Raw genomic sequence first — 16,458 nt, forward strand, 5'->3', positions numbered from 1 at the left:
TAACATAAATTTAGTTCAATACCAAAGAAAATGTGTACACAATAATATTACTGGGGTAACTGTAGAAAATTACTCATTTCGTATGCCTTCACTCAGTGTCATTTCTTCTTAAAACGGTGTTACATGAAAATGGGAGTGTTGCTCTTTAATAATTCTACTGTACCAACGTGGAGACAACTTGTACACAATGTAAAGTGTTTGTATTATGGTATAATACAGACATGTATGAACCAAGCATTCATCTGTTTACATAACTCTGAGTCTCACCACCCCTCCCCTACCACTGGTGGGGTGGGGGTGGCTTGGTTGGCTGCCATACCAAAACCACCTGATTTTTTACAATACTACTCATCTCGCCCTACATTAAGTCTACAAATATTTTAAGGTAAGTAATGAGTGAACTACATGTGCATTTTATTGCTCTGGGATGCTTTAAATGTCATAGTATATTACTTGTGGGTGCGGTGGTAGTGGCATGGCTGGCTACCATACCAACCACACCTGATTTCTTACAATAAATACTGCTCATCTCACCCTACATTAAGACCACAAATATTTTAAGGTAAGTAATGAGTAATTATGTAGAGTGAAAGGGGGTAAAGCAACTGGAACTGATGGGATCATGACAGAAATGTTAAAAGCAGGGGGGGATATAGTGTTGGAGTCGTTGGTACTTTTGTTTAATAAATGTATGAAAGAGGGGAAGGTACCTAGGGATTGGCAGAGAGCATGTATAGTCCCTTTATATAAAGGGAAAGGGGACAAAAGAGATTGTAAAAATTATAGAGGAAAAAGTTTACCGAGTATACCAGGAAAAGTATACGGTAGGGTTATAATTGAAAGAATTAGAGGTAAGACAGAATGTAGAATTGCGGATGAGCAAGGAGGCTTCAGAGTCGGTAGGGGATGTGTAGATCAAGTGTTTACATTGAAGCATATATGTGAACAGTATTTAGATAAAGGTAGGGAAGTTTTTATTGCATTTATGGATTTAGAAAAGGCATATGATAGAGTGGATAGAGGAGCAATGTGGCAGATGTTGCAAGTATATGGAATAGGTGGTAAGTTACTAAATGCTTTTAAAGAGCTTTTATGAGGATAGTGAGGCTCAGGTTAGGGTATGTAGAAGAGAGGAAGAATACTTCCCGGTAAAAGTAGGTCTTAGACAGGAATGTGTAATGTCACCATGGTTGTTTAATATATTTATAGATGGGGTTGTAAAAGAAGTAAATACTAGGGTGTTCGGGAGAGGGGTGGGATTAAATTATCGGGAATCAAATTCAAAATGGGAATTGACACAGTTACTTTTTGCTGATGATACTGTGCTTATGGGAGATTCTAAAGAAAAACTGCAAAGGTTAGTGGATGAGTTTGAGAATGTGTGTAAAGGTAGAAAGTTGAAAGTGAACATAGAAAAGAGTAAGGTGATGAGGGTATCAAATGATTTAGATAAAGAAAAATTGGATATCAAATTGGGGAGGAGGAGTATGGAAGAAGTGAATGTTTTCAGATACTTGGGAGTTGAAGTGTCGGTGGATGGATTTATGAAGGATGAGGTTAATCATAGAATTGATGAGGGAAAAAAGGTGAGTGGTGCGTTGAGGTATATGTGGAGTCAAAAAACATTATCTATGGAGGCAAAGAAGGGAATGCATGAAAGTATAGTAGTACCAACACTCTTTTATGGATGTGAAGCTTGGGTGGTAAATGCAGCAGCGAGGAGACGGTTGGAGGCAGTGGAGATGTCCTGTCTAAGGGCAATGTGTGGTGTAAATATTATGCAGAAAATTCGGAGTGTGGAAATTAGGAGAAGGTGTGGAGTTAATAAAAGCATTAGTCAGAGGGCAGAAGAGGGGTTGTTGAGGTGGTTTGGTCATTTAGAGAGAATGGATCAAAGTAGAGTGACATGGAAAGCATATAAATATATAGGGGAAGGAAAGAGGGGTAGGGGTCGTCCTCGAAAGGGTTGGAAAGAGGGGGTAAAGGAGGTTTTGTGGGCGAGGGGCTTGGACTTCCAGCAAGCGTGCATGAGCGTGTTAGATATGAGTGAATGGAGACGAATGATACTTGGGACCTGACGATCTGTTGGAGTGTGAGCAGGGTAATATTTAGTGAAGGGATTCAGGGAAACTGGTTATTTTCCTATAGTCTGACTTGAGTCCTGGAAATGGGAAGTACAATGCCTGCACTTTAAAGGAGTGGTTTGGGATATTGGCAGTTTGGAGGGATATGTTGTGTATCTTTATACGTATATGCTTCTAAACTGTTGTATTCTGAGCACCTCTGCAAAAGCAGTGATAATGTGTGAGTGTGGTGAAAGTGTTGAATGATGAAAGTATTTTCTTTTGGGGGATTTTCTTTCTTTTTATGGGTCACTCTGCCTCGGTGGGAGACGACCGACTTGTTGAAAAAAAAAAAAAAAAAAAAGTAATGAGTGTATTATATGTGTATTTTACTTTATTTTTTAATGCCTAGTTCTATATTTAACTTAATATATGTTAGTGTAAACTTGTTAACTAGCATTTATATGCATTTATAAGTGGAAAAAAAGTGTGTTCCACTTTACATTGATTTCCGCTTTACAGCAGTAGCCTGGAACCTAACCTGCCGTATAAGTGGAGCCCTACTGTACTTATAATGATGCATGCCACAAGGCATCTGAAGTGGTAATTGCTTCTATTCATACTACACAATTGTTGCATCATCATTAGTCAACAAACTGTGAGAAAATCAACTACAATAAAATGAAAGGCCTCACCCCAAACAATTTCCAGTTATCAGGTACAACTTTTAAATTTTACAAAATGAACTAAGTTGAACTTTACAACATTCCAACCAAATTCCTAAAAGTTAGTGCCTCCAAACTGAAAGTACCAGAAGCTCGCACATTAAAATCATTCATCACTTTTAATACCATGCTGGTTAAGCTCAAGTAAAAATAGTAGATCAGATGTCAATAACCTATTAGTATATATTATGTCCAAAATTCTAGAGAAAGCAGCAAATATCAGGTTAGATAGGATAAAAGCAGCATAGTGTACTATCAGGTAAGATAAAAGCATTATACTTCCAGGCAAGATGAGATAAAAGCATTACATATACTATTAGCAAGATAAGATAAAAGTGGTATACTATAAGATTATTTTATTTCTTAGCAAGAACATACAGTCTATTAGAGTTACAATAGCAGGCTAACAGTTAATTGATTGGGTAACTGAGAAAGTGTCATTTATGATAATGTGCTGCTGTTCTTAAGCAGAATTTAAATTGCTATATGCGTGCCTTCTGAGTCTGTAGTGATTAAGTTTATGAAGAATATCACGGTCAACGTTATCAAAAGATCTACGCAGATCAATTAAAAGTTCAGTAGGATATTGATTTCTTTCAAGTACCGCATAAACTGCGTTAAGCATTTTTATGATTGCATCACAAGTGTTTCTTTCTTTTTCATTCATCTGAATCCAAATTGGAATGAGTAAGCACATTATTTTGGTTAGACAAGTACAGCTGCTTGTAACTAAATTTCTCAAATATTTTCAGTAGTATTGGTAGATCAAATAGCAATTCATAATTGTACACAAGTTGGATTGCCACCTGAGATAGTCTAGAAATGTGTGTTCAAGTGATCTGTGGAAAACTACTGTATTGAAATAGGTGAAGATAAAACTTGCGTAATTTTCTTGTAGATAATGGAACATCCTCACACCACCCTTTCCTCCTGTCTGCATTCTACAAGAGAGGTGAGGATTTTGCAGTTCACTAGGCATGTAAACTATAATGTCAACAGGCTTCTGGCAAGACAGAAATCGAGTGAATAATGGTGAATGTGTTTCCTCTTTTTCTGAGTCATCCACCTTGGCAGGAGGTGGATAACCCCCCAAAAAATAGTATTACAGTAGAATCCCCATATCCACAGATTCTGTATCCATGGCTTCAGTTATCCACTGATTACTGTGGTCCAAAATAACCTTAATTTTCCTTAACAATGGCCCCAAAGTGCAAAATCAGTGATGCTGGCAGTTCTTCAAAGCCTAAGAGAAACCGTGAAATGCTTCCCATCAGTGAAAAAGTGCTAATTCTAAACTTATTTTGCATAATTTATCAATTAAACTTAATCATAAGTATATATATAAACGAAAAATGACAAAAATAGTTCGCTACTATCCACTGTTTCATGTATCCACGGTAGGTCTTGGAATGTATTCAGGTGTATACAGGGGAACTACTGTACTCCTGTACTCCTAGTTTAAGTCTGCCCAAAATAGTTTACATAACTAATGAAAATCAACCTTCATAATATAACTTATATTATTGGAAAATAAATTACTGTACTATTATTATTATTTTTTTTTCCAACAAGTTGACCGTCTCCCACCAAGGCAGGGTGACCCAAAAAAGAAAGAAAATCCCCAAAAAGAAAATACTTTCATCATCATTCAACACTTTCACCACACTCACACATTATCATTGTTTTTGCAGAGGTGCTCAGAATACAACAGTTTAGAAGCATATACATGTACATATAAAGATACACAACATATCCCTCCAAACTGCCAATATCCCAAACCCCTCCTTTAAAGTGCAGGCATTGTACTTCCCATTTCCAGGACTCAAGTCTGACTATATAAAAATAACCGCTTTCCCTGAATCCCTTCACTAAATATTACCCTGCTCACACTCCAACAGATCGTCAGGTCCCAAGTACCATTCGTCTCCATTCACTCCTATCTAACACGCTCACGCACACTTGCTGGAAGTCCAAGCCCCTCGCCCACAAAACCTCCTTTACCCCCTCTCTCCAACCCTTTCGAGGACAACCCCTACCCCGCCTTCCTTCCCCTATAGATTTATATGCTTTCCATGTCGTTCTACTTTGATCCATTCTCTCTAAATGACCAAACCACCTCAACAACCCCTCTTCTGCCCTCTGACTAATACTTTTATTAACTCCACACTTGTTGAGAAGTTATTATTGGTGTGGATAAATGAGAAACAATTAGCAGGAGACAGTCTTATGACGTCGCTTATTTGTGAAAAGGCTAAGCAGTTGCATGACGATTTGGTAAAGAAATTGCCTGCAACTAGTGATGATGTGAGTGAATTTAAGGCTAGCAAAGGCTGGTTTGAGAGATTTAAGAACCGTACTGGCATACACAGTGTGGTAAGGCATGGTGAGGCTGCCAGTTCGGACCACAAGGCGGCTGAAAAATATGTGCATGAATTCCAGGAGTACATAAACAGTGAAGGACTGAAACCTGAACAAGTGTTCAATTGTAATGAAACAGGCTTCATTTGGAAGAAAATGCCAAAGAGGACCTTCATTACACAAGAGGAAAAGGCAATGCCAGGACACAAGCCTATGAAAGACAGGCTGACGCTAATGTTCTGTGCTAATGCTAGTGGGGATTTCAAAGTGAAGCCGTTACTAGTGTACCATTCTGAAAATCCCAGAGTGTTCAGGAAAAACAATGTTATGAAGAGTAAATTGTGTGTGTTTTGGAAATCTAATAGTAAGGCATGGGTCACGAGGGAAATTTTTGTAGAGTGGTTCAACGAAGTGTTTGGCCCTAGTGTGAAGAATTACCTCCTGGAAAAGAAATTGGATCTCAAGTGCCTCCTAGTAATGGACAATGCACCTGCTCATCTTCCAAACTTGGATGACCTAATTCTGAAGGAGTTGGGGTTCATCACAGTAAAGTTCTTGCCCCCGAATACCACTCCTCTCCTCCAACCCATGGACCAGCAGGTCATTGCAAACTTTAAAAAACTCTACACCAAAGCAATGTTTGAAAGGTGCTTGAATGTGACCTCAGACACTCACTTGACCCTACGAGATTTTTGGAAAGAACATTTCAGTATTCTCCATTGTGTAAGTCTTATAGGTAAGGCTTGGGAGGGAGTGACTACCAGGACTTTGAACTCTGCTTGGAGAAAATTGTGGCCAGATTGTGTCCACAAGAGGGATTTTGAAGGGTTTGGGGCTGACCCTGATGAGCCTATGTCAGTTGTTAAATCCATTGTGGCACTGGGGGCTTCCATGGGGTTGGATGTGAGTTTGGAGGATGTGGAAGAGTTGGTGGAGGACCACAACAAAGAGCTAACCACTGAGGAGCTGCAAGAGCTTCAGCAGGAACAGCAACAGATGGCAGCTCTGAATCTTGCTACAGAGGAGGAGGAAGAGAGATGGAGGAAGGTGCCTTCTTCAGAAATTAAGGAGATTTTTGAAATGTGGGGTAGGATGGAAAGATTTATGGAGAACCATCACCCAGAGAAGGATGTTGCAAGCCATATCGGCAACTTGTACAGTGACAGAGTCTTGGCCCATTTTAGGGAAGTTTTAAAGAGACGCCAGAAACAGAGCTCTCTGGACAGTTTTTTTGCGAGACAGGACTCCAGTGACTCTCAAGGTGGTCCTAGTGGCATTAAGAAACAGAGAAGAGAAGTAACCCCAGAAAAGCAATTGGTACCCAAGGTGTTGATGGAAGGGGATTCCCCTTCCAAACAGTAATTCATCCAATCAGTCTCATTCTCCAGTCTTCCATACACAAAGAAGAATCACCAATAAAGGTAAGTGTTATTCTGTTAAAGTTTAATTCATCATGTGCCACTGTACTGTTTATGTACTACATCTATATTTCATGTAAAAATTTTTTTTGTTTTAATACTTCTGGGTGTCAGGAACGGATTAATTGAATTTACATTATTTCTTATGGGGAAAATTGATTCGTAAATCGTCCATTTCGATAATAGTCCCACTTCCAGGAACGGATTATGGACGATTATTGAGGGACCACTGTATGTCCGAAACACTGGCTCATAAGACGTATATATACGGCCAAAACAGTCAAAGGGTAAACTTCTGCTAGTTAGGCAGTGTTACCCCATGATGTACTGAGTGACCCTGCCTGGTTCAACATCATGAGGAGGTTATAGGAGGCTAACAAATGAGCCGAAATCAAAAATATTGCCACAAAAAATTATGCATACTAGTACATCAGACACACAGTCATCACCTGTGTACCAGTATGTTGAACACAGTTAAAAGGTTAACTACTTCAAAGTCCTCAAGGGAGCAGAGAAGCAGTATCTCACTCAAGGGAGCAGAGAAGCAGTATCTCAAATTTCCTTAGAAGAAAAAAAAGAAGTCATACAAGCCAAGTCTCTTTCACCTTGGCACCTACAAAACCCATTAAAATTTGAAAATTTAGTTTAGATAAGATCCACTAATGTTGAAGGTCTGAAGTTGATATTAAGAGGCATTCTCAAGTTATCAAACAGAAACCAATACTGCATTTTTTCAATAAAATTAGCAAATTGGTTGTCAGTTGTCCCCCACTGAGGCAGGGTGATCCAAAAAGAAAGAAAACCCTCAAAAAGAAAATACTTTCATTATCATTCAACACTTTCACCTCACTCATACATAATCACTGTCTTTGCAGAGGTGCTCAGATACGACAGTTCAGAAGTCCCTCCAAACTGCCAATATCCCAAACCCCTCCTTTAACCCTTTCAGGGTTTCGGACGTACTAGTATGGCTTACGCACCAGTGTCCATGACGTACCAGTATGCATAAATTCTAGCGTCTTCAAATCTAGTGAGAGAAAGCTGGTAGGCCTACGTATAATAGAATGGATCTATGTGGTCAGTGTGCGCAGTATAAAAAAAATTCTGCAGCACACAGTGCATAATGAGAAAAAAAAACTTTGACTGTGTTTCTGGATTAAAACAAAAGACTTTGCACTATATTTTTGTATGGTATTTATTGTTGTATTCTAGTTTTCCTGGTCTCATTGTATAGAATGGAAGACATATTACAGAAATTGAGATGATTTTGACTGGTTTTACTATGAAAAGTACCTTGAAACTGAGCTCAAAGTAGCAGAAATTTTTAATTTTTACCAAAGTTCAAAAGTAAACAAATCATGCTAAGCGTCCAATACACATCAACTGGCGAGTCTAATATTCTTTCACAAGTGCGCCGATATTATTTATACCATTTCTACACTAATGCAGTAGTCTGCCTAACAGTAAATCTTATTTTTTTTGAGAATAAAAATTCAAAGTGGAAAGCAAAAAAAAATGTAAGAGGGGCCTGGGGACGTGACTAATGAACAGAGGAAATGTTATTTTAGTGCCAGGAATGTCTTTCTTGTTTATTCTGGACACTATTTGGAAATTGGCATCTTTTGAAATTTGTGTGAAATTGGCAAAATTGTTAAATTCTGACCACTGTATTGGATAGTTGAAATCAGTAAATTGGTGGTTTCTTGTACTCATTCGATAGAAAAAATGACGTTCTAGCAAAATAGTTATGATTTTTGTCGACTAGTACTTTGGAATTGGCCGAAAATAGGGCTCAAATTGGGCAAAATCGCCGATGCGTAAACATCGTCGAGACCGCTAACTTCGTGAGAGCATAATTCTGTAAGTTTTCCATCAAATTTCATACTTTTAGTGTCATTATGATCGGGAAAAGATTCTCTATCTTTTCATAAGAAAAATAATTTTTTTTTTTTGAAATTTGGGGGACCCTGAGAACAAGTCTCTGAGAGGGCCTGTGGACCCTGAAAGGGTTAAAGTGCAGGCACTGTACTTTCCATTTCCAGGACTCAAGTCTGGCTAGCCGGTTTCCTTGAATCCCTTCACAAAATATTACCCTGCTCACACTCCAACAGCTCATCAGGTCCCAAAAACCATTTGTCTCCATTCACTCCTACCTAACATGCTCACGCATGCTTGCTGTAAATCCAAGCCCCTCAACCACAAAACCTCCTTTACCCCCTCCCTCTAACCTTTTCGAGGACGACCCCTACCCCGCCTTCCTTCCCCTATAGATTTATACGCTCTCCAATTCATTCTGCTTTGATCCATTTTCTCTCTAAATGACCAAACCACCTCAACAACCCCTCTTCAGCCCTCTGACTAATACTTTTAGTAACTCCACACTTCTTAATTTCCACTCTGAATTCTCTGCATAATATTTACATCACAAATTGCCCTTAGACAGGACATCTCCACTGCCTCCAGCCGCTTCCTTGCTGCAACATTTACGACCCAAGCTTCACACTCATATAAGGGTGTTGGTACCACTAAACTTTCGTACAATCCCTTCTTTGCCTCCATGGATAACGTAGGTAGTAGGTTGGTAGACAACAACCATTCAGAGAGGTATTACCATCCTACCAAGTGAGTGTAAAAAGGAAGCTTGTACTTCTTTTACATGATGGTTGGATTGGTGGTGTCTTTTTTCCGTTTCATAAACATGCAAGATTTCAGGTATGTCTTGCTACTTCTACTTACGCTTAAATCACACTACACATACATGTACACATTTATGTATACACTCATCTGAGTTTTCATTGATTTTATCTTAATAGTTCCTGTTCTTATTGCTTTTCCTTTCATATCCATGGAGAAGTGAAATAAGAATCTTTCCTCCGTAAGCCATGCATGTTGTAAAAGTCAACGAAAATGCCAGGAACAATAAGCCAGTAACCCCTTTTCCCATACAGCTTACTCAAAAGAAAAAGAAGAAAACCACTTCCATAACTGATATGGACATTAACCCCATGACTGTCGCAACCCCAAATCCTGAGGTGTCTCCTGGTGTCGCAAAAAAGTTCTCATGAAATGATAGAGAATATTTTCCCGATTGTAATGACACCAAAAGTACGAAATCTGACGGAAAACTGATGGAATTAAGCTCTCACAAAGTTAGCGACCTTGGCGATATTTACAAATAGGCGATTTCGCCCACTTGGAGCCCTATTTTCGGCTAATTCCATTGTTCCACCCAACCAAACTCATAGCTATTTCTTTAGAACTCCATTTTTTCTATCGATTGAGTACAAGAAACTGCCCATTTGCCAATTTCAACTACCCAATAATGTGGTCAGAAATTTGCAGTTTGGCCAATTTCACGAAAATTAAAAAATATGACAATTTCAAAATAGGGTCCAGAATGAACAATGCAGACATTCCTGGCTCTAAAATAACATTTTTTTTTTGTTCATCAGTCACATCTCCAGGCCCCTCTGATATTACTCTTGCTTTATATTTTGAATTTTTATTCAAACAAAAAATAGAAGATTTACTGTTATGCAGATTACTGCAATATTGTAATAATTGTATAAATAATGTCAACCCATTATAACTGCATATTAGAATGGTTACTTAGACATTTATTGGAAAATGACATCATTTGTTTACTTTTGAACATCAAACATTTCCCCTACTTTGAGCTAACTTTCAAGGTACTTTTCACAGTAAAATCAATCAAAATCACCTCTATTTCTATAATATGTTTTCCATTCTACCAAATGAGACCAAGAAAACGAGAATACAACCATAAATACTCCACGAAAATAGACCACAAATTCAGCATTTTAATTAAAAAAAAAAACGGTCGGAGTTTTTTTTTCTCATTATGCACTGCGTGCTGCAGGATTTTTTTTATATGGTGCACACTGACCACACAGACCCATTCTCTCACATGTGGGCCTACCAGCTTTCTCCTGCTTGATTTCAAGCCGCTAGAATTTATGAGTATATATACATCAAAAACGGTGGCTCATAAGACGTATATATGTGACCAAAACAGTCAAAGGGTTAAATTAACCATGATACACTATTGTTGAGAGTTTGAAGATGATCAGACAAAACATTCTAAAGCAATGTTCTCAGTTTAAAGTAAAGTTCTCAGTAACCAATATTCTGATTGGTATGATAAAACTGGCAAACTGGGACGTACACAGTTCAAGAGCAATGCAAATTTTCCTTTAAGCATAATACAGCAATGCTGAAAGTCTGAAGCCAATCAGAAGGGGCATCTTCTAGTTACTGCACAGTATCTAATAATCTGCACATTTTTAATTATGCTACACTGGCACACTTCATCCCAAACATCTATAAGGAACTTTCCTTCAGGTTGGCTGCACCATTGCTGCAAGTTTTAAAATGTTTGGAAGAGGCATTCTCAAGTTACTGCACAGAAAATTAAGCCAGCAAGGTTTTAATATAAAACTGTCAAAATAACATGTACACAACCCAATAACAATTTAAACTCTGCTCTAAGATACACCATCAATGAGGCTCAAAAATGCAAGAGGTTAAGAAAAAAATTGGCTGCAGTTGAGTAAAAGTGGTTTATAGAAAACAATGATCTGGTGTGTTACTGCAATATGTATCTAGTGAAAGGGCTAATATCCTTATAAATTAAGATCATACACATAATTTTTTTAAACATTCACCTCTCCAATTATTTTATAAATCCTTATATAAACGTCAAGAATTAAAAAACATGTAAATTAGGTTTAAAAGAGTGGAAATACTGTATTACCTGAAGTAAGTCGGAGCTGCTCCAGAACACCTAGCTGCCAGCCACATCTTTTGCTTATCAGGTGGCTGTGTGGTCATGAAAACATTGTTTTCCTGTATACCTGAAATTATGGGAAACTTAATGTTAACTTCAGTGTATATTAAGGTGACGAATATCACACAATATATCTGTAATAAGATGTGCATAAACCAGCTTTCTATTAGTAGTGACCAATTAGCACCTTTGACCCATTAAACCCTACATTAAAACTGGCTCCATTATGTTGACGACATTCTCCTCATAACTCCCAGACGCTTCAATGTTCAAGCTCTCCAAGACAAGCTCAACCAAGTCGAGCCCTCAATCCAGTTCACACTTGAAGAAGAAGTCGACAACACTCTTCCTTTCCTTGATGTTCTTCTCTGCAAAGCTGACCACGAACTTCGTTTTAAAGTCTATCGAAAACCCACTAACCAAAACGATCTTCTCCACTTCTACTCTCACCACCACACCAAAACTAAACGTGGTGTAATTATAGGCTTTTTCCTCTGCGCACTCAGAATCTGCAGCAATGAGTTCGAGGAGGAATGCACTATAATTGAACAAGTATTTCCTAAACTCCACTATCCTCGTCGTTTCATCAGAGACTGCAGACGACAGGCATTAAACATCTTCAACACACCCAGAGAAGACACCGCCGAGAAGAGATACATAGTCCTCCCCACCAACTCCATTGCCAAACTCGTTTCCAACATCTTTTCCAATGCCTCATTCCAAGTATCTACCTCCACAATCATGACCATCAAGGACATTACCAGTAATAGACAGGACAAACTTCCATCCTCTGCAGGGGTACACATAATCCCTTGTAATGACTGCAGCAAATTATACGTGGGCGAAACATCAAGAGACCTCCAAACACGTATTTCAGAACACCAATACGCAAGCAGGTCTGATGATCCAAGGAATGCTTGTGTACAACACCGTAATTCACACAACCATTTAATAAACTACAGAAACTCGAGACTTATCGCCAGAGAAGACAACTCTCAATACCTAAAATCTTGGAATCATCGCTCATCTCCATATCCAACAACTTCAACCAGAACAATGGGTTCTATAACATAGCTGAACCACTTGCCACATAAGAACATAGGAATGGAGAAACACTACAGAAGGTTTACTCACATACTTATCCAATCTCCCTTCCAAGCTACCCAAGATTTTAGACTCTATAACCCCACTCAGTAGATCATCAGATGCAGCATTCTCCACCTGACCCAGCATTCTGAACCTGACTATAAATACTTGCGTACCTTCCACCCCAGATAGATCTGTTTGTGACTTGAAAAAGCTCACTGTATGGGCAAAACCTTGTCAATAAAGGATCACAATATACTGCATATGTGTTTATATTTCCATATTGTTGGTGTGCATAAACATGTTTTGTAAGCAATATATTGACAACAATGTTTGTGCATTTATTGTGTAGTAAAGAAACAGTGAATATATAAAAAGTAGGCCTTATATTGGTCTCACAGACCATATAAGTTATTTGAAAAAAAAAAATTAAAAAAGAAAATAAAAAATAAAAAAAAAAAAAAACAAAATGAACTTTTACCGGGTCACTGGCAGTCAGTGATGTTGCCGTAAGCGGTTCATTTTCTGCCAACTCCAAAAAACTTTTGTTTTTTGAAAACTTTGCGACCCTGGGTGAGATTTCAGATTTGAGGGTCTCGACCCTGAAAGGGTTAATATATTTATAGATGGGGTTGTAAAAGAAGTAAATGCTAGGGTGTTACTTTTTGCTGACGATACACAGTTACTTTTTGCTGACGATACTGTGCTTATGGGAGAAGAAAGTTGCAAAGGTTAGTGGACATGTTTGGGAGGGTGTGTAAAGGTAGAAAGTTGAAAGTGAACATAGGTAAGAGTAAGGTGATGAGGGTATCAAATGATTTAGATAAAGAAAAATTGGATATCAAATTGGAGAGAGGGAGTATGGGAGAAGTGAATGTTTTTAGATATTTGGGAGTTGATGTGTCAGTGGATGGGTTTATGAAGGATGAGGTTAATTAAAGAACTGATGGAGAAAAAAAGGTGAGTGGTACATTGAGGTATATGTGGAGACACATCAAATTTTTCTAGGCAAGTCAGTCTCGAGAAAAAACAAACAGAATATTCTAAGATAACACAATGAGGGGTCAAGAGCTCAAACTAGATGTGTTAAAAGTTTCTGGAAGCATCTTTTGATTAATCCAAGCAGTGTTTCAACCAACCTAATATAAAACTTACCTAAAACACTCATTGGAGATTCGTAATTACGGAAGAGATGCAAATCAGGTGGAAGTCGATCAGCCATTGTTGAGGTTATCATGACTCTTGGAGATTTGATACTGCTCATCATTGTATCCTCACCAAACTCCTTCATTAAAATTTCCTCCAATGGACCTGCCTCATAGGGCCGTCCACCAACAAACACTTTTTCCTTCAAGTTATAATAAAGTGACTGTACATCTTGCACAGATTTTCCTTTAAAAGAAGTTAAGATAAATATGTTAACAATCAATATCACATTATAAGTTTACATAAATATTAATAAATATTCTTGATTAACATACAGAATAATATGTAAACTATGAAAAAAATCACAATTTTGTTACTAATATGCAATGTTCACTTATATATTGTAGTGTCACAGAGGACACTACTTTTAATACTGCACATTATTTCATCCATCAGTCATCACCAACATCGATGCAGTAGAAATTAGTTGACATTTTACTATTTTACATCAAACAAATATTAATAAAAGAAGAACTGAAAACTAACTTTATTCTCTAACCTAATGAAGGGTCAATCCACCTTTAGCATTAATTACTTGTTGAATGTTTGAAGGTATACCATCAGAAAGGTACTTCCAACTTGCCTGGATATCTCATTACAGCCTCTCCTCACTTAGCGACATACTCGTTTACTGAAGACTCAGACTTACAACAGGCTCTCTGACCAGTATGCATACCTAAATAATGTATATTAGAGCTGAGTTCCTCTATTTTGTTTATTAAAATACACAGTGCGCTACTGTCTAAACATTTAAAAATATACTAAGAATGTTATAAATGGTGCATAGGTGACATTAAAAAAATATCAAAGATGGTTGAGACAAACCCTTGCTTAGCGACGAATTTGTTTACCGATGTGCTCTAAGGAACAGAACCCCTTTGTTATGTGAGCTGTATTATGTCCTCTTACTAGGGCCAAAACAGAAATATTCTCTTCTCCTATAATATTCTTATTATCACTGGTAACCAAACTACAAGCTATCAAAAAATCCAACAGGACTGGAGGCTTGAAACTTTTTTATTCACATATTGAAAATTTGATGTTCCAATAAAAAACTAATTAAAGCTGTAAGTACAGTAATATAAAATTCAAAATATCAATAAAAAATAGTATAAATTTTCCCTAAAAGAAAAAAAAAAGCACAAAAGATTGTAATGAATGCAGTCCACTACTGACTAAACAAATTTTGACAAAGAAGTTAAACAATCCATGGCTTAACACACACACATGGGTGCTCAAATCTAATGTAAAACATCTCAAAACAAAAAAAAAAAAAAAAAAATTAAAAAAATTATATATATATATATATATATATATATATATATATATATATATATATATATTTTTTTTTTTTTTTTTTTTTTCAACAAGTCGGCCGTCTCCCACCGAGGCAGGGTGACCCAAAAAAGAAAGAAAATCCCCAAAAAGAAAATACTTTCATCATCATTCAACACTTTCACCACACTCGCACATTATCACTGTTTTTGCAGAGGTGCTCAGAATACAACAGTCTAGAAGCATAAACATATAAAGATACACAACATATCCCTCCAAACTGCCAATATCCCAAACCCCTCCTTTAAAGTGCAGGCATTGTACTTCCCATTTCCAGGACTCAAGTCCGACTATATGAAAATATATATATATATATATATATATATATATATATATTTTTTATTTTTTTTTATTATCACACCGGCCGATTCCCACCAAGGCAGGGTGGCCCGAAAAAGAAAAACTTTCACCATCATTCACTCCATCACTGTCTTGCCAGAAGGGTGCTTTACACTACAGTTTTTAAACTGCAACATTAACACCCCTCCTTCAGAGTGCAGGCACTGTACTTCCCATCTCCAGGACTCAAGTCCGGCCTGCCGGTTTCCCTGAATCCCTTCATAAATGTTACTTTGCTCACACTCCAACAGCACGTCAAGTATTAAAAACCATTTGTCTCCATTCACTCCTATCAAACACGCTCACGCATGCCTGCTGGAAGTCCAAGCCCCTCGCACACAAAACCTCCTTTACCCCCTCCCTCCAACCCTTCCTAGGCCGACCCCTACCCCGCCTTCCTTCGGGAGAGGGGTGGGATTAAATTATGGGGAATCAAATTCAAAATGGGAATTGACACAGTTACTTTTTGCTGATGATACTGTGCTTATGGGAGATTCTAAAGAAAAATTGCAAAGGTTAGTGGATGAGTTTGAGAATGTGTGTAAAGGTAGAAAGTTGAAAGTGAACATAGAAAAGAGTAAGGTGATGAGGGTATCAAATGATTTAGATAAAGAAAAATTGGATATCAAATTGGGGAGGAGGAGTATGGAAGAAGTGAATGTTTTCAGATACTTGGGAGTTGAAGTGTCGGCGGATGGATTTATGAAGGATGAGGTTAATCATAGAATTGATGAGGGAAAAAAGGTGAGTGGTGCGTTGAGGTATATGTGGAGTCAAAAAACGTTATCTATGGAGGCAAAGAAGGGAATGTATGAAAGTATAGTAGTACCAACACTCTTATATGGATGTGAAGCTTGGGTGGTAAATGCAGCGGCGAGGAGACGGTTGGAGGCAGTGGAGATGTCCTGTCTAAGGGCAATGTGTGGTGTAAATATTATGCAGAAAATTCTGAGTGTGGAAATTAGGAGAAGGTGTGGAGTTAATAAAAGCATTAGTCAGAGGGCAGAAGAGGGGTTGTTGAGGTGGTTTGGTCATTTAGAGAGAATGGATCAAAGTAGAATGACATGGAAAGCATATAAATCTATAGGGGAAGGAAAGAGGGGTAGGGGTCGTCCTCGAAA

The 16,458-nt window shown here is 37.8% G+C and overlaps 1 protein-coding gene across 5 annotated transcripts in view; it reads right to left on the reverse strand.

The window, feature by feature from the left end:
* Positions 1 to 16,458, reverse strand: part of LOC128694644 (85/88 kDa calcium-independent phospholipase A2) — a 133,122-nt gene that overhangs the window by 26,218 nt on the left and 90,446 nt on the right. For all 5 annotated transcript variants that reach the window (XM_070095866.1, XM_070095865.1, XM_070095863.1 and 2 more), the window contains 2 exons: positions 13,613 to 13,849; positions 11,339 to 11,438 (listed from right to left, as the gene is read on the reverse strand). In XM_070095866.1, coding sequence (XP_069951967.1) covers positions 11,339 to 11,438; positions 13,613 to 13,849 — 337 coding nt within the window. The remainder of the gene's footprint in view (positions 1 to 11,338; positions 11,439 to 13,612; positions 13,850 to 16,458) is intronic.

This window comes from Cherax quadricarinatus, chromosome 51, assembly GCF_038502225.1.
Source record: "Cherax quadricarinatus isolate ZL_2023a chromosome 51, ASM3850222v1, whole genome shotgun sequence".
NCBI classification, from domain to species: Eukaryota; Metazoa; Arthropoda; class Malacostraca; order Decapoda; family Parastacidae; genus Cherax; species Cherax quadricarinatus.